This window comes from Pteropus vampyrus, unplaced genomic scaffold (genome assembly GCF_000151845.1).
Source record: "Pteropus vampyrus isolate Shadow unplaced genomic scaffold, Pvam_2.0 Scaffold140, whole genome shotgun sequence".
Lineage (NCBI taxonomy): Eukaryota > Metazoa > Chordata > Mammalia > Chiroptera > Pteropodidae > Pteropus > Pteropus vampyrus.
Genome location: NW_011888921.1, coordinates 4002555 through 4020743, shown reverse-complemented (window position 1 = coordinate 4020743; position 18189 = coordinate 4002555). Strand labels below are relative to the sequence as shown.

The 18189-nt window shown below is 48.6% G+C and overlaps 1 protein-coding gene and 1 long non-coding RNA gene across 2 annotated transcripts in view; both read left to right on the top strand.

Annotated features, from left to right (window-relative positions):
- VDR (vitamin D receptor) overlaps positions 1-7192 on the top strand; it is a 51362-nt gene extending 44170 nt beyond the window's left edge. The window contains exons 7-9 of the mRNA XM_023535486.1: positions 2599-2750; positions 2945-3061; positions 4411-7192. Coding sequence (XP_023391254.1) covers positions 2599-2750; positions 2945-3061; positions 4411-4670 — 529 coding nt within the window. The 3' untranslated portion in view covers positions 4671-7192. The remainder of the gene's footprint in view (positions 1-2598; positions 2751-2944; positions 3062-4410) is intronic.
- A 6352-nt stretch (positions 7193-13544) lies between these two features.
- Positions 13545-14631, top strand: LOC105297501. Its single transcript, XR_896358.2, has 3 exons — positions 13545-13660; positions 14175-14478; positions 14567-14631. It is a non-coding gene; the product is annotated as an uncharacterized LOC105297501 (long non-coding RNA).
- The last annotated feature ends 3558 nt before the right edge of the window (positions 14632-18189 follow it).

Genomic DNA, 18189 nt, shown 5'->3' with positions numbered 1-18189 from the left:
GTGAAGAGATAAGAGCTCTAAGAGAGGCCTGCTAGAGGACCGTGGGAAAACAGATGGGGAGGGGCTGAAGTCTGCCTGGGGAGATGGGAACGTTGAGACAGGTACACATTTCCAGAGCACATCGCAACTGCCCAGAAGTGGCCATAGGCATGAAAACTGATAAGAGTGTAAATATTTCACAGATCCAGAGAGCAAGACAGAGCTAGAGCTGGAACAAGGTCTCTTGTGGGTTTCTCCACCTCTACCCCCACCCCCCATCAATCTCAGTTCTGGCTGTGAGCTGCACTTAGAAATTCCCCATATTTCCAGTCCATGGGCGATAATTCAAGGTTACTCGAGGTTTGCTTTTATAGAAGTAGTACGTTTGGATCACGATAAGCAGTAGTCCCCTGAAATCTCTTTCACCAAGCACCCATGTGATGTTTGACCACTTCCAGCCATCCATTTTGAGTGAGCCACTGAACAAAGGGTTATGTACAAAGGTAATCCTCACAAAATTACTTATAATAGCAAAAATTAGAAGCAACCAAAATTTCCCAAAATAGTTTTATAGGAGATTGATTATATAACTTATAATATGTTGACATGATGTAAACATTATGCAACCCTCTATAAACTGGGATAAAGACATTTTAATGATGTAAGAAGTGGGACAGAATTACTGTGAATTTGAGTATGTTTTTAAAGAGAAAATATTTGCATAGAAAAAAGATAAGAAGGAAATACACCAAAATATCTATTGTGGTTATGAGTAATTCTTTTTTGCTTTTATGTTTTCTGTATTTTCCAAAGATTTAATGATGAATATGTTTTACTCGTACAATGAATGAAACCCCAAGTGAGAGTGATGTTACTTTTTGTTTTTTAAAATGTGGGTCGAACGTCTAGAGAAAAGTGACCAGGATGATGGGGCACCTAGACACTGTCTCCCCTGGAAAAGATGCAAGAGGTGCACGGTAGCTTTCTTTAAATGGTGGTTAAAGGGTTGCCCTTGGCTAATGCAGTGATCTGATTCTGTGTTCCTTGAGAAGACAGAAGTATAAATGATGGCTGCGTGTGTCACTGCGTAGGTTATAGCTCAGTAGCAGAAGAGGCCGTTAACTAAGAGCTAACAATCTCACGGCTGTATCCAGAGACCACGAGCTCCTTGGCACTGGGAGAATCCTGCAGAGGCTGTGTGAGAGCCATGTTTCAGGAATGCTGAAGAAGGAGGTGGACCATAGAGCCTCTAAGGGGTGCCCTCCAACTCTAGCACTTTGTGATTTTTTTTTTTCCCAAAGCAGACCCTTTGCTGTTCATCCTAATCATTTCTTTATGAACCAAAGAGCAACCACAAAGAAGATGACAGAATATCCAGGCAGCAATACACAGTCAGGAAGAGAAGGAGGGAAAACCAGAAGCAGGTTGATCTGCGGGCCCTGCTTTTTCTTTGTCATTGTTCAGACAAGCCCAGCTCATGACTCAGAATAGTGGAACTAGTCATTGGCTTTTTGACTCATCAGCACATATTTATTGACCCTCTCGTTGTGCTGAGGGCTAAGTGATCAGTATATGGCAACACTAAGGTAATTAATGGGTGGTGCTGGCCTTCACATAGCTTATAGTTAAGGTCCAGAGCGAGTATATAAAAAACAGAGCTGAAGAGCTAAGGGTAAAATAGGAGTATAAGCAACGTTCATCGGGTTGTAATGAAATGGCTCTAATTCTGCTGAAGAGAATCGAAGGCTGGGGGGCTCCAAAGGAAACCTCATCGAATTCAGGACCAGAAAGACAACAGGGACTCGAAGAAGAAAGGCATTCTTGGCTGCAGCTGTTGCAAATTCACAGGCATGGTGACAAGAGAACATAGCATCTGGATGTGGAGTAGTCCACAGTTGCTAGAATGAGGGTTGGTGAAGTTTGCAATGGGAGGGGGGCTTGGAAAATCAGGTTGGAGCCAAGTAATGGAGTAGGGGCTTGATCCTGGGGTGTTTGATAATCAGTAAGGATTTCTGAGAACACAAGTGTTATACTTCTCTGTAGCGGCAATAAGAAAGATGAATGAGAGACCTGAGAGGCTTGACTCCAGGATTCTAGTAGGAGGCAATTGAAAAAGATGATGGAGCTCTGAACCAGAGAAGTCCTGACGGGAGTGAGAGTGAGAGCAAGGGTTCCAGAGATGTCCCAGAGACAGAGCTGGCTGAGCCTTAGGAGGAGGAAGAGGGAAAAAAAGCATGAGAGCTGTTGAAGATGACTCTGGCCATACCTTTCGTAGACCACCACATTCATGCTATAACCCTGGAAACCTCCTCAGGCTCTGTCTTTCTGTCCCTAATACAGCTCTGTCTGCTTAGGCCTGAGAGACCTTGGCAAATCACTGGGTTTTCCTTGCCTTAGTGACTGAAGTACTTCACTTCTCACCTTGGCATACAGTCCTGAGTTGTTCTCCCTCAAGAAACAGTCTTGTCCTTTCCAACCAGACTACAAGCTCCTCAATGGAGGATCCAGGACCCATACTGGTCACCTGGCAGTTTTAGACCTGTCCACACACTACACTGATTTGCATGACTTGAAGGTCTTGACCAATAACCTGACCCTCACTCCTGCTCTCCCTGGCAGAGACCTCACCTCTGAGGACCAGATTGTACTGCTGAAGTCAAGTGCCATTGAGGTCATCATGTTGCGCTCCAACCAGTCTTTCACCGTGGACGACATGTCCTGGACCTGTGGCCACGAGGACTACAAGTACCGCATCAGTGATGTGGCCAAAGGTGCGTCTGGGCTCTGCCTCCACCCTCTGCAGCTCCCAGACACCGGCTGCACCCCACCCCGGGGTCATGGGCCCCAATCAGGCAGCAACAGGAAGAGAAGAGTAAGGGTCAGGCCTGGTCAGGGTTGGTGGCAGGGTGGGTGAGTGGAGGACTTCTCGGTTCTGCCCACAGCATCTGGCCTTTCTCTCTTGTAGCTGGACACAGCCTGGAGCTGATTGAGCCACTCATCAAGTTCCAGGTGGGGCTGAAAAAGCTGGATTTGCATGAAGAGGAGCATGTCCTACTCATGGCCATCTGCATTGTCTCCCCAGGTATGGGGCCTAGCAGTGAGGAACTCGGGGATCTAGACATGGGGAGTAGGAAGGATGAAGCCCTGCTGAGGGCCAGCAGGGAAGTCTGGAAGAAAGAGTGAAGAACAAGATAGATGGACCAGGAAACACTCACTTGGCTGGGTTTGCACAGCCCACATGGCATGTGTATACTGAGAGGTCCCCCACTACCCCTGGCCTTCCCTATTGAAGCCATTGGTGATTAGTAGGTGGGATTCTTAGGAGCCAGAGAAATGGGATTTCTCAGGCCACAGACAGTCCTGGATATTGACAATGTTTAGGCTTTGCTCTTGTGTGAATTGGACTGAACTTTCCTGATACTTGAGGTACCCTGGGGGTGGGGCGGCAGGCAGGATAAAATCTCTGAGGCGTGAGGGATGGTTCTGCCTAGACAGTTTACCTGACTAAATTTGGAGGCAGTGTGCTCTGACCCATGAGCTCTTCTGCCTGTTTGGGGTGGGAAGAGAAAAAGGCTAAAGAGGAGCTTATTACATCTTGGGGATATTATATTGGTGATGAGGCCCAAAGTGGGCAGCCCTGTCTAAGCCTGGACTACACTCAGGGAACAGCTGAGTGTCCTTTACCCAGAGACGCTTTCCTAGGTTGGAGACCCAAGGAATGGACATGAGCTCTCCTCCCCTTTCCAACTGGCATTTACTCAATTCCTCATACATATGCTCAGCAATGATTTACTGAGCACTTGCTGGCACTATGCTGGGCATAGAGATTCAGTAGCAAACAGGACTTCTCTCCCATGAAGTGTAAGAGGAGACATTAAACAAATATTATTTAATAACTAATTTCTAATATGAGAGTTTAAAAAAAAGTATGTGATACTATAGCGGGGTATAATAGAAGAAGGAAACCTGATGTAGTCTGGGGCATCGAGGCAGAGAATCATCAGGAATGGCCTTCTTGAGGAAGGTCTTTTAAGCTGTTACCTAAAGAATCAGTAAGAGTCAGGCAAAGATAAACTTCTGAGTTCCAGGCAGAGGGAAAACGAATTTGAATCTGGAGGCCAGAGAGCATAGTGCATCAGGATCCTAATGGAAGGATGGAGTGTAGAGACAGAGGGAAAGAGGCGAGGTGGGGGCAGTGCCAGATGGGTCCACAAAAGAACCTGGGGCTTGATCCTAAATGATAGAGTAATGGTTGAGTGGCTTTAAGGAGGACTGTGATGTCATAGGCAAGCAGCCCTACAGGGGTGACTTAGGAGGATGTTGAGGTTGGGTATCTGTCTATGTGGACCGCAGAGTGGTGGGGAGATTGAACAGTAAGGAACTCAGCTCGGAGCTCCTTTGCCTCTTCCTCCCACCTCCCTGTGCCCACAGACCGTCCTGGGGTGCAGGACGCTGCGCTGATTGAGGCCATCCAGGACCGCCTGTCTAACACGCTGCAGACCTATATCCGCTGCCGCCACCCTCCACCAGGCAGCCATCTGCTCTATGCCAAGATGATCCAGAAGCTGGCTGACCTGCGTAGCCTCAACGAGGAGCACTCCAAGCAGTACCGCTGTCTCTCCTTCCAGCCTGAGTGCAGCATGAAGCTCACGCCCCTTGTGCTGGAGGTGTTTGGCAATGAGATCTCCTGATGAGGGCAGCCTGCAGTGGCACCTGGGTGGGGCTGCTCCTCTGGGGCCATGTGCCCAAGATGGGGGCTGGCTGCTACCCAGCAGCCCTTCCCACCCTCTCTCAAGTTCAACCCCTGCTCTCCCACTTCTCCTCCCTGCCTGGCCCATTCTCTCGCCTACCCGACCTAAGACCAGGTCCCTGCTTCCTGCAGGCCACAGGCTGTCCCCCATCCCTCAAGACCACAATCATGAGGAGTTGCTATTTATTTGACATAGAGACTCAAGTAAGGGCAGAGGGCAGAGACAGAAGGTGGGGCCTCACCTGGGGATGCCCCCACCACTCCAGAAGTGGCTGCTGGTTGGTGCCCAGGGAATAGGCAGGCAAGAGAAATGCACCCATTCCTCAGGGACAGATACCCATACCTCCCCCTGCTCCAGGCCCACATGTCCAGAGCCTGGTGGGGATCTCCCCATCCCATCCCACCCACAATAAATAACTGGCCACAACCTCCACCTCACCCCCATCTCATCCTGCCTCCAGTCTGTGCTGTTCTGTCCCAGGGCAGCATGCGATAATGCAGCCTTCTCCCTTTGCCTTCCCAACCCTGGCCTGTCTAGGTTACTCCCTGCCAAGGATGACCAAAGACGGGGTCACTAAGGTCACAACTCCCCCTTCACTCACCTCTGCTTGCCGAGCGCACTTGTCTAACCCCTCAGTGCCCACCTTTATCCCATTACCATGGTAATATTCTCTTTGGAAGTAGCTATGGTGAGATGGGCTTTCTCCCCATGGATGGGGCTGCTGGCCCAGAACCCACCTGCCGAGAGACCCAAGGAGGGAAAAAAGCAGGGCCCAGGCACTGGGGGACAGGCAAACCCAGCCTCTTGGAAGAATAGTGGATGGTGGCCACAGCTGTCCCTGTCACCAAGCCCATGGCTCCTTGGCCTGGGTCTAAGGAGTTAGTTGAAGCAGGAGCTCTTTTTCCAATGATCCACGTGGCAGGAGTGAATTGCCCCAAGGTTGCAGAGAAGCACCAGGCACTGTCTTCACCTTCCCTTGCCAGTCAATGCCTTACCTCCCGCCCCTTACCTGCCACAGGCTCCAGAGCCCTCCCATCGCAGCCTCTGGCACTGGGGGTGCCTCACCTAGGATGGCCAAACATGATGCAGAGATCGGCCCACTCTCCCAATCACTTCACAGTCTAGAGAAGCAGTGCCCACTCTGCTTACCAGTGGGGCCACATCTTTTCCACTGCGTAGGGTGAAATGGAGGTGAAGAACTTTCAGACTCCAACAGCCTAAGTCACGCCCTCCCTGCCCGCCTAGGTGTAGTTCTAAGATGGCTGTCCCCACAGGAGAACCAGGAGCTGGTGCTCTGAGACTTCAGGGTGTAGGTGGAGGGAGAGTGGTCAGCCTCTGATGGCAAATCAGAGAGCATTTAGGGTTAGAGTCATGTGGGGCTGGTTCCCTTCTTATTCTCACCTCACCACCCCAGAGTTGGAAGGGGCCTAGGAACAGGGTGGAGTGAGATACCTAACTTCAAACTCCGTATTCTCTTCCATAGCCAGACCAGCCTAGGAGGTAGGAACTCTCTATCCATTTACTCTGGGATGGAGTTCCTCAGTGAGTTAGTTGTAGGTGCGTGGGACTAACACACAGAGGATCCTTCAGATCATTACTTGAGTTTGGGGAACATGACCACATTTGATGTCTCAATACAGAGGAGTTCATGTCAGTGGGATACCCCTCCACCTGCATCTGTTGTCCCCTGAAAACTTTAGGAGCAATCTGACTTAACCGCTGCCAGAGCTGTCATGTCCACCCGGCCCACTGTTTCTTCAGGTGGAAAAATATCTAATGGCCATGTTCCTTATTGCAGAATACCATCCCTATGGCCGAATCTTATGTTTATTAGAGGAGTTGTTTTTAGAATTAGACTCCATTTTGTACTATATTCTAATATAGCGGGTAGTAGGCACCACTGATTAATTGATATTTATGGGTGGGGGGGACTTACATTGTGAAAATTCTATACATTAATTATTATCATTGTTGTTATTTTATAAATTAGGAAGAGACCTTAGTTATTTGATTTTAGCTGCAGAACACATTGGGAGAAAAAGCTTGAAAATCGATAAACTCATTCAACTCCCTTGTTAAAGAAAACAGATACTTAGAGGAGGGTGTGACTCACTCAAACCCAATAACACATTAGAAGTAGCGCCAGGACTGGACCCAGGCTTTGGACTTTGGGTCCAGTGCTCTTCTCACTATACCACGCTTGAGCTCAGACTCCACTTCCCGTCCCCCAGTGGCTGACCTAGTCCCTTGGGGAAATTGCTGGATTTGAAACGGAGAAAGTCTAGATCACAAACCCCTGCCTTCCTTCTCTGGGTTGTCACCCTGCTGACCCATTAGGAGGATAAGGGACACCTGAGCCTGTGTCTCAATGTGAATCACACTCCCGCCCCCAATGTGGCCCTAGATGGGGTCTCTGCCTCAGCCCTATATAATGCTGTTGCCTTATCAATAAAGTGCATTTGTCTTCGTAACGTCTCCATTTTCCTAGTTCTCTCTCTCTCTGGCTCTGCCTTCTCCAGGGCTGGAACACACGGAGAACACCAGCTCCTCAGCCCTGGGGCCCACGACAACCCTCCCAAGGAGAGTCTAGGATCTGGGAGGGGTGGAGGGGGAGAGGAAAAGTGAGGTTTCATGGCGGCCGAATTGGGAAAAAATGAGGTTATCATCTATTTTTCTTTAGAATGAGAGAAGGTGACAGAAGACATTTATAACTTAAAACATTTTAAGTGTATTATTGGAAACCCAGGAAAGTGTGTGCAGCAAAATGCCAAATAACCAAGATCCTGAGAGATAAGAAAACCCTTCTGCTGCCTAACTGGAAACAAGTGGGAGAATCCAAGTGAGGCCAACGGAGGAGTTTGGAATGTACAGCAGAGCTGGTGGAAGCAGCCAAAGCCAGGCTTTAAAAAGTGCCTCTTGAGTTATTTCCAAGGAGAAAAAAAAAAAAGTTTGCCAGAAGTTTGTCATATAAACCAATGAAAAAAGCTTTGCTTATGATAATAAAAATGGCTCATACTTACATAGCACTTACTTTGTGGCAAGTATTGCCTGTAAATAAATGCTTTATGCAAATCTACTTGCTTTATCCTCATAAGAACCCCAGAGGACATGGACTACTACTACCCTCATTCGACAGAGGACAGTGCCCAAAGCTACACAGTGGAGAGATGAGATTTGAACCCTGACAGCTGGCTCCAGAAGCCATTAATGAAGTGCTACACTATACGGCTTCCCACTGAGTGGAGTGGCCTGACAAGTGACAGTCTTGCCAGCTCTCTACTAACGAGGATGTAAGGGAGGTTCCCATTCCTAAAGTAGGCCCTGAGATGGGAGAATTGCAGGGACTGGATCAACCAGTGCTCGACTTGGTCACGTGTGCTGGGTTCCATCAGGTGTGGCACTTACCTGAGAACCTCAAGAATGAAAACTAAGCAACTGTTGAAAAAATGTGTCTTGTATTCTAAATGGCTGCTGTGCCAGTGACAGAGAATTGCAAATAACTCTTGTACATACACAGGACTCTCAGGGGATCCAGAGGAGCCAATGCACCCCACTGCGTTTCCCAAGGAAGTGAGGTTTATGACAAAGGGCAGCATTGCTAAACACGGCAAGTGAAAATAGCCCACCACAGACACAATATGGTAATCTGCAAATGGGGAAATTATGCCCAACTAATGATTTTATTTAGGATAAGTTGGCCTGGGAACTTGTGGATGTGATTTACTTTAATTTTTCAGAAGTATGTGAAAAGATTGCAAACCAAATGTGTCCCTGGGGGACGGGATGGGAGTAGAAGAATTAGGGATGGAGCTTGAGGGCTATTTTGTTATGTAAAAATGAATGGATTTAGAGAAGGGAAATCCACAGCTGCTTAAATGTGCATGTCTCCGGCTGGAGAAGTGTGAGGATGAAGTTCTTAGAAATTGTTAGGAGAATCTTATGAAGCATTCTGTAGATGGTTTAGAGGAACAGAAAACCTCCGAGGCTGTGTGTTACAATAAACCTTTCCAGGTAAACTGAGAGGAATGCACCCAGAAAGATGTTAGGATAAAGCGATTTTAAGTTTTCACATTTTAAACTTCGGTTCTACACGTGTGCAGCCGCATGTGACTATTTCAATTAAGTAAAATTAAACAAAAGCAAATATTTAGCTCTTCAGCTACACCAGCCACATTTCCACCACTGAGTAGGCCCGGGGCCACCTGAATGGACAGCGCAGACACAGAATATTGCTGTCAGAAAGTTCTTTTGGACAGCAGTGGTCTACCAAATGCATTCTTATCTGGTACTAATAGTGGATGACAGGCTTCTGTTGGTCTGTTGAGACTGACAGCCACTAAACTGTTCAACATCATATAGAAGATATATACGCTGTTACTAGGCTGCTGTGAACAGACCTGCCCCTCACAAGAGACGTAAAGGAAAAACATCTCACAGGCCGTGGGGTTGAAAGGCTCAGAGCTTCACGTGGCAGAAATAGGTCAGCGGTGTGCTGGGAAATATTGATTCTTTCAGTCCTGGCGGCAAGCGAACAGGGCCTGCCTAGAGTGGACAGAGCCCTCAGGTCAGTGTCTCTAGCTTCTGCTAGAACCCCTTGGAGGCTGACTATGCAGTGTGGGGATCTGTCTGCCTCCCCCATGGCCACAGGGCACATGGACCCTGAGTGACATCTGGCATTCTGAGCACAGCCAAGGGGATGCCTCGTCATGTGGACAGCCTATTGGCGACTAGTACTCATTGTAAGCAAGAAGCCAGTGAGGCTTCTGAAGAAGTCTGTGCTTCAAGTGACCAAGAAGCACAGGGGAGTGTGGAGCAGTGGTTGGTGGGGGTCGGGGGAGGGAAGGGGGAATCCAGGAGGTGAAGGTTCTGTTCCAGACAGCTGCTCTGAATCTCTGTATTTGGACATGTCATTCATAAATGATACATGAGATAATACTGCACAATGGGTTCCAGGGAAGCTGACTCTGAAATGTAGGTTGCAGTTTGGGTTCCAGGGAAGCTGACTCTGAAGTGTAGGTTGCAGTGCAGGGAGCTTACAGGGGAGAGGTCTCCGAGTCAACAGCTTTGGAGGCAGAGAAGGAAGTATGATCAGGTAGACGGAGAAGTCAGGCTGGAGTGCAGTCTCAACAGAGTCTCAACCAACCCTCATAGGGAACTCTGAAACTGGGATGGCCTTTGCAGGGTTTTTATATTCCTTCGTTGGCTAATCATTGGATGCTGGCTGTCCCCAAGAAGAGATTGTGACCTTGATGTGACCTTGAGCTAGGCAGCTCTTTTCAGCCAACGGCATGTGGGACAGGTGATTGTTTCTTCACACTTTGTACAACCAGGTGAGCCCTTTCAACATGGTTTGCTCTGCCCTGAGGAGGCTTCCAGGCCATTCGCTTGGGCTCTAGGTAATGAGAGAGCAACAGTCTCCAGTGCTCCCTCCAGACGAAGGTGTTCATATCTTCTCCCCAGCTGTGGACTGTCTGGTATTTTCCTAACTCATCTTGAGCTTCACCACTAGGTGGTGCTATTGCCCTACACGGACAGGTTTGGCCTGTGGACAACCCCTCCCTTTCTGTGAAGCTGACAGTCACTGTTCCTGCAGGCACCTGGTGGTGTTCATCATCTGTCCTCACACCAGCAACGAAGCAGAATGCATAAGGGGCCTGCTCTCTGGCTTTCCAGGCCACCTCTGGAGTCACAGCCAGGGAAGAATCTGACACATCTTAGCCAAGGGCTCTCTGAGGTTTAGCTCTGGTCCCTGGTGCTCTGAGCTCCTTCCATGCTGGCCCTAGGTTTCCTCTGAGGTCCAGCCTGGTTGTGCAGTCCTTCCAGTGTTTCCAAGCACACACACAGCCCTGAACTCAGGGCTGGGAATACAGTGATGAATAAGACAGTCGTTGCCCCCAAGAAAGGCACAGTCCAGTGGGAGAAGACAGATCTACAAACAGACCACCACCAAGCAATAAAAACAGAAGCTGCAAAGTATTAAATTAACACTTAACAGTATAAAGTGGGTCTCTGTCCTGGCTCTGCTACTTGTTGTCCGTATGATCTTGGACATGTTACTTAATATTTTTGAGCATCAGAGTCTTCATCTGTAAAATAAAATAAAAGTACCTACTTTCAGGTTCATCGTTGTGATATAATCTATGTAAAGCACGTATCACACTACCTGGACGTAGCCATGACTCATAAATGTTGGCCAGCATCATTATTACGTCACAGAGTGGAGGGATGGTCAAATAAATTTCACTGGGAGTTGATATTGCTCCCATCCTCTGACCACTGATCCTTGCTGGGCCTGCCCTCTAGATCCCAGCCCCTGGAGTCGTGGGCTCCTGCTTCACGGATATCTACCGGAGCTGGAGCCAAGTGTCATTGTGCCATTGGCCACCAGGGTGCAGGTGTACAATTTAGTAAGCCAAAAGGGCCCCAACTGAAAGAAACAGCAGGGCCTGGAGAGAAGTGTGGGAAAGATGGGAAGGTAGGCTCATAAATCTGAAACACATGGAACTTTAGTTAATGCTATCCCCAGCTTCCTTCAATTATGGTCTTTCTTTGCCAAGTTTGCTACCCCAACGACCACTGCCACACAACTTTACTGCACACATAACCGACCCATAATTAATGTCAGTTTTCGCTGGTAAGAAGTAGCTTATGGCCAGAGAAGGGGAATCAAAATGAGCTTCAAGAAGCAGGTTTGCTCCATGTATTTGTTGTGTCATTGTTTCGAATTTGTTTACCCCAGCGCTTACTGGACCCTTGCTCCTTTGGAGAGGTACAAAGCCCACTATGATCAGGTCTGTCTGCCTCTTCAGGGTCATGTATCACTGTCCAGATGTTGAAACTCAAGCCACTGCCACTTCTAATTACTTGCAGCTCTCCAACCGTGTGCCTCGGTGGCCTGTTTCCACTCCAGCAGTTCTCAGATGTTTTGGTCTTAGGACCCCTTTACACCATTAAAAATAGAAAACCCTGAAGAGCTTCTGTTTCTGTGGGTTATATTCATCAATATTTATCATGCTAGAAATTTAAATAGAATCATTTAAAAAACGTTTATTAAAATGTTTAAATAACAATGCATATATAAAGTTAACAAATAACAATTTTTATTAAAACAATCCTTTCCAAAGCAGAACAAATTTAGTGATAAAAGGGTATGATTTTACAGTCTTGCAAACCTCTTTAATGTCTGGCTTACGTAGACGGCAGCTAGATTCTCATATCTGGTTCTGCATTTCATCTGTTAGCATAACACACATCATGGAACCTCCGGAAAACTCCTAAGTACATAACTGAGAGAACGAGTGTGAAAAAGGCAAATAACGTCTTAGTATTATTGTGAAAGTAGTTTTAACCTCGTAGAGCCTCTAAACGGAGCTCAGGGACGCCAAGGGGTCCCCAGATGGCACTTTGAGACCCACACCGTATACCTTTTGATGCATTGTTCCCTTGGCCCGACACGCCCTCCCCTTGTTCTCTATCCACCAGTTTTCTCAACTGTGCGAACTCCTACTGCTCCTTCAATTTCCGGCTCAGGCTTCATGTCTTTCATGAATTCTTCCTTGAACTTTACCATGCTGTACCGCCTCCCCTCCCCCGCCCGCTTGCCCCCGGGTAGGATTGCGCACCCACTCTTTTGTAGAATGAAATATGCGTTGTAGTGGGTTTTAAATTTGTGTTTTGCCTTTGGGACTCCCTTCCAGACTGGAACAAAAGAGGGAGGGATTCCATAAATGTAGCTAGATAGATAGGTGAATGAAAATGCGAGGCCATGTGCCACCCACTTCTGTTAGCATTGAAAAGATCTGATCTTCACAAGGGATGTCAAGTTAAAAAACATTCCGCCTGGGTCCCTGATAGAAAATGAGATGCAAACAGACTTATGCAAATTTAAACACCTTCCCTTGAACTTTGGAAACTGAGAAGTTAAGTCCCTGTGGCTTCAGAACTCACAGACTAACTACCTCTCCCAAATCATCTCCCTCATTCTGTATGTGGACAGTTTGATTTCTGGACCAAAATGCAGAATTAGCATTAAATCCTATTCATATTTAGCTGATTTGATTGATCTCACCTCCTAGCCTGCTAAATCTTTGAATCCTTATTTTGTCATCCAATGTTCTGGCCATCCCTCCTGGCCTTACATCTTCCAAAACTTAGATCTGCAGACCATGCACAGAGGTGACTGAGATGAGCCGTGACTGTGCCCTCCTGCAGGCTGACATCAGTGCATTTTGGTTCAGGACCTCACTGGGAGCCAGGGAAGGGGGTGTGTAACAAGAGACTGAATCTCAGAAGAGAATAATTGAAAAGACCCATGGGAATTTGGGGGACTCCTCAATGCTTCCACAACCTCTCCCTCCTCTGGGCCCAACAGTCTCACCCTGTCTGGACAGGTACTTATGGAAAGAGAACAGATCTGAGCCAAGGATCGGGATCCAGGGATATCTGATATAGGGAAAGCAAGAAGAGGTGGATCAAGTATCAAATTCCAAGCTGGTTTGTTTTGCAAATTCTGTCTGAGCCAGACTCAGGAAAGAAAGGCATAGTCTCTTAGATACTGGTTGCTGAGAGAAGGAAGGCAGTGAGCAGTGGGCATAACTCTCCTTGGGCATCCATACCTTGGTGGAGAATGGAGAAATCACACATAGCCCACCTGGTAGCCCTTACTTAGCCTCTCCACTGCTTTCTTCACTTGGATTCAGAATCCCACTAGGCATTTGGAAAGACCTGTGCCTTCTGACCTAACCCTATCTAATTAAAAATCCTGTATGCCTGTGAACATCTGTGGCAGTTGGTGTGGGGCTAGGGTGAGGAGAGGGCAGGGGCCCCAACTAGGTCTTCGTCTGGTTCCTGTTTCTCCATTTGCCTACCAGATCAAGAAGACCATCACAAAAGGCTCAGCCAAGGGCAGCCCAGCCTGAGTGTGGGAGACTGTGAGTACCAGGTTCGAAGTGCCAGGGAAACCTCTTCCTCACATCCCCTCTGTTTTCTCCACTCCCAGTTCCACTGATTTAAATTCTTTTCCCCTCTCCCACCCTGGAGCCCCAGGAGGAGTGGGCAGGGAGGGGACGGTGGAAGAACCCCGCGTGATAAAGTGGAGATGGGAGAGAAGCCAGCCCTGCTTCCTCTCTGATAGGGACCCCACCCTAAGGGGCTCCCTGCCTTCTGCTGTGTTGACAGGAAGGCCTTGAGGTGGTAAAGGAGTGGGTGGGTGGGGAGGGAACACTATCGGTGGGCAGGATATAACCGGCCTTGGAAGATGACCGTTCACCCCACCACGGGCCAGCATGGTGCCAGGTGTGAGGGCTGCAAAGGCGGATGGAGCTCAGCTGCTCTGCACCCCCTCTCCCCGCCACTCCCAGCCTTGAGGGAAGCAGCTAAGGCAGTGAATAAAAGTATGGACTTCATAAGTAGGTTGTCCTGAATCCTGGTCATGTCTCTCGCTAGCCATGCAAGTTGGGGAAAGTGACTTGAGTTCGCTGGGCCTCGGTTTCCTCTGTGAATGGGGACATGGAGTCTTTGTGAAGATAACATGAAGGAAGGCTTGCAGCACGGTGGGAGCCTGGCAGGGCCTCATCTAGGGGAGCAGGTGAGAACAGCAGAAACAGCACTGAGGGGGAGCAGGATCTGAACTCGCTGTGGGACTGCTGGCAAACAGTACTTGTTCTATCTTTCTTCGGTAAAGTGAAGATTATAATGGTACCTACTTCATAGGAGTTGTGAGGACTACGTGAATTGTGCCTGGCAAATAGTAAGTGTTTGATAACTATTAGCCTTTATTATTATTATTTTCATTACTATCTGTCCTGTCCTCTAACTAGATATCCTCTTCTTTATAGGGAGCGCCCTACCCCAAACATACACACATCCCAAGTCAAAGCTGGAAGAGGCAGAAGCTGGAACTCACAGGTGAGTCTTCTTGCGAAGGACCAAGCTGGCACCCCAGTGGAGCTCACAGCTCTGTTCCACGTGCCTCGGGGCAGCTTCTGTCTTAGCTGGGGCCACAGGAGGCAGGAGGTGCTTGTAGGGGAGAGTTGGTTGAGAGGCGCCTGGCCCTAGGGCCCCCTGTTCCAGGCCAGGGCTCTGCTCCACCCCATTATCTCCTCCTGCAAAGCCTCCTCCACCCGTCAACCCACAACCGAGATTATAGACCCTCAACTGTCTCCAACTGCTCTGATTCCAGGATAAGCTGGACCCTCAGCCCCACTCCGCACAGCTCTTGGCCAACCCCACCTCTGCTACCAGTGTTGAAGGGGGACTGTCTGCTTCCCTGGGAGCTGGGGAGCTGGAGGAGCAGGTGTCCCAAGGGCTGGGGGACCATGGACAGGGTGGCCAAGAGGACACTGTCCACCACCCATGGGTGGCCTGCAGAGTTTGTCAAGGAGAAAAGCCAGTCTCCGATGGGGAGGGATCTTGGAGTCTGTTTGGCGCCTTTCTTGATTCAGTGCCACTCAGTCTTTCTTGTCTTTGCTTCTCTGTGTCTACAGGCTGCTTCTGCAGTTTCTGCCTCTCTCTCTCAGGCAGCTCTTCCCCCACCCCCAGAGCACACCTGGCTCCTCACATCAGATAACCCAACCACAACAGCTCCCCTCTCCCCAACCCTGCTTCCAGCAGCCCCCTCCTCGCCCCTTGCCCTCTTCCTCCCCCTCCTCCCCCACCTCGAAGCTCTCAGGCTCACCTAGATTCCCCTGGGGAGGGCTGGGGGGCCCCCAAAACCTTACAGCCTTACTGGGTAATGAGGGTGTGAAAGACAACTCTTCTTACCCCCAACGCGTGCACACACACACACACACACACACTGTAGAAACTCTATACCCCTGTGCACTGTAGGACGGAGAGTGAGGGGGAGGCACCCAGGGACCAGCCCTGAAGTATGAGGAAAATCCAGCCTGAGGAAGTGAGGGGGTGGAGGGGAGTTGCAAAAAGGGGCTGCCTCTGGGGCTGGGGGTTCCACAGCTTCCTGCTTCTAGGCAAAGAGAAGCTTCTTCCCTTTTCCAGGGCTTCCTGCATGCATGAGGTCATCTTGGGCCCTAGGGCTAGAAGCCTTCCTCAGGCCAGAGGCTAAGCTGGGACATAGATGGATGTGAGCTGAGCCATTCGCAGCCCCAGCCCCTGCCTTTGACTTCTCAACAAAGGCCAAGTAGGCAGGAGCTGGGGGTTAGGGCACTAGTGGAAGAAGAAGCGCCTAGACTGGGGTGTGGTAAAGGTGAGAGCGAGGCTAGACACAGTGGGAAAGAGAGTGGTGGGACACGGGAGGGAGCGGGACAGGGACTGGTGGGTGCCTGGGAGCTGGGGCTGGAGGTTTTAATGCCTCTTGACAACAAATGAATCATAGGCAAATTATGTGGAAATGATGGCGTAAATAAAGACCTGTTATTTCAGGGCCCCAGTGTGTCATTGTAGGAAGAGAACTAAGGGGGGAGGAGCAGGAGGCTGCCCAGGCCGGATGGTGCCCGTAGGTGGGGGCCCAGGTAGAGTTCCTGTGGTGGGGGATGAAGGTAATGGCCCACTTGCATCTCCTATCACCCTCAGGGTGATGTGAAATGGCAGGTGGTGGACCACAGCACGCCAACCCCTCCCTGAGAACAGAGCAGCCCTCATATCTCCTAGGCTCCTTGGTGATACCCCCCAATCCTCCTATAACCTCACTAGGCTGCTGCTACCCACAACTTTCCCCAGTACCTACTTGTGACTTCTATGGGTCCTATTCTCTGGGGGCTGTCCCTCCAAGCCCAAGACAGTGGCACAGGAGCCAGTCAGAGCAGCCCTGGAACCCAGACAGAAAATCTGGACTTTCTCCTTCAGGACCGTACTGAGTTAATACCACAGTGACAGTGCCTGGCACATGGATGGAGCCCAGTAGGTCCCCGTATCTGCTAGATGAAGGAATGCATAACCTCTACAAGGTTGTCAAGGCCTCCTGGCAGCCCAATCTAAACTTCTGGTCAACCCTCATCCCCACTCTCCACAGCTCTTTACAATGTTGACAATTATTAAATAACTAGAAAAATGTGTATACTCATACCACCTTACATAACCATTATCTATTGCATAAAGTTCCTCTGATTCTTTTTCTCTCCACTTATGTTTTTTTTTTTTTAATGCAGTTGCTATCACAGGGCGTGCACAAATCTATATTCTCTTGTGATGCTATCTTGCATTCATATACATCTTTTTACCAGCTTCATAATTTCCTATTAAGTGGAAATATAATTTACTTCATAATTTTCCCATTGTAGGTGTTGAAATAATTTCTAATTTTCCATATTACCAATATCATTGTGGTGAACATCATTATGCATATATTTCACTACTCAGTCCCTGAATTTGGGCTATAGAAATCTAGTTTAGGGTACATTGGGTGGGATTATTAAACCACAGAGTAAAAACATTTTATAGCTCTTACTATATATATTGCCAAATCCATTTCAAAAGAGGTTACACCAACAACATGTACATTTCACCACACTCTCGCTAATGTCTGAAAGTGGTGTCTACATTTATCTCGTTTTAATTGGCATCGCTTTGAACATTTCCCCACCTTTGCTCACTGGCTGTGTTTCCTCTTTCCCTGAAGAATCGTTTCTGTGCTTTGAACTTTAGTCTCACACTGTTTCACTGTTTCTTATCAATGCGTGTGAGCTCTCTCTATAAAACAGATTTGAAAGCATCGTCGATTACAATTGAGGGCAAATCTCTCCTTCTTGACAGTCTCTCCCACTTTGGATTTGTACATGGCACTTCTTGCTTCACTTAAGTCTCTCAGCCTCCTCCACAGGCTGCCACCCCTCTGCCCACCGCAAATCTTTGTTCTCTCAAGTGTCTGTTTTTAGCCTTTTTCCAGGTTTCCCTTCTCTCCTCTTGTCTCCCCAGCTCTGGTGGCCTCATCTACTCCTAGCTACAACTCCAGCTCTTACTGCTGATCCTGGATCTTTACTTGTCCTTCCCCCTTATTCAGTGCTTTAGAGAGCAACTGTCCATGCAACCCACCCCCGACTGTCCCACCAGCTCCTCAACTCCACATGTCCACAGCTTGACTCTGTATTCCTCTCCGAATTTGCTTCTCCTGTATTCTCTACCTCTGCTGCTCAAATACTTTTGGGGTTGGAGTTGCGTTTGGAAGGGAAAGGAGGACGGTAGGGGCTAGCAACCTTAAAGAAGAAATGAGATTCTACCAACCGTCAGCTTAGAGGGAGAAGCTTAGGAAGAGGAGAAGATCAGTTATCTAAGAAGATGCTGCTCTGTGACTCAGTATCCCTGCTTGTCTATATACTAGGACTGGTTCCAGGTCTAGAGATAGATGCTTGAAAGTCAAAGTAGGTAGCCATCCTCCTAGAGCAAAGTGACCTTTAACATTGACCTCACTGGCCTCCTCCTCTACTTCTTGAGCCCCTTCCCCGGCAAGAGACTAGAAGGGCTGAAGAAGAGGTTGCTATAAGTCTTCTAAGCCTGTGCTGTTCAA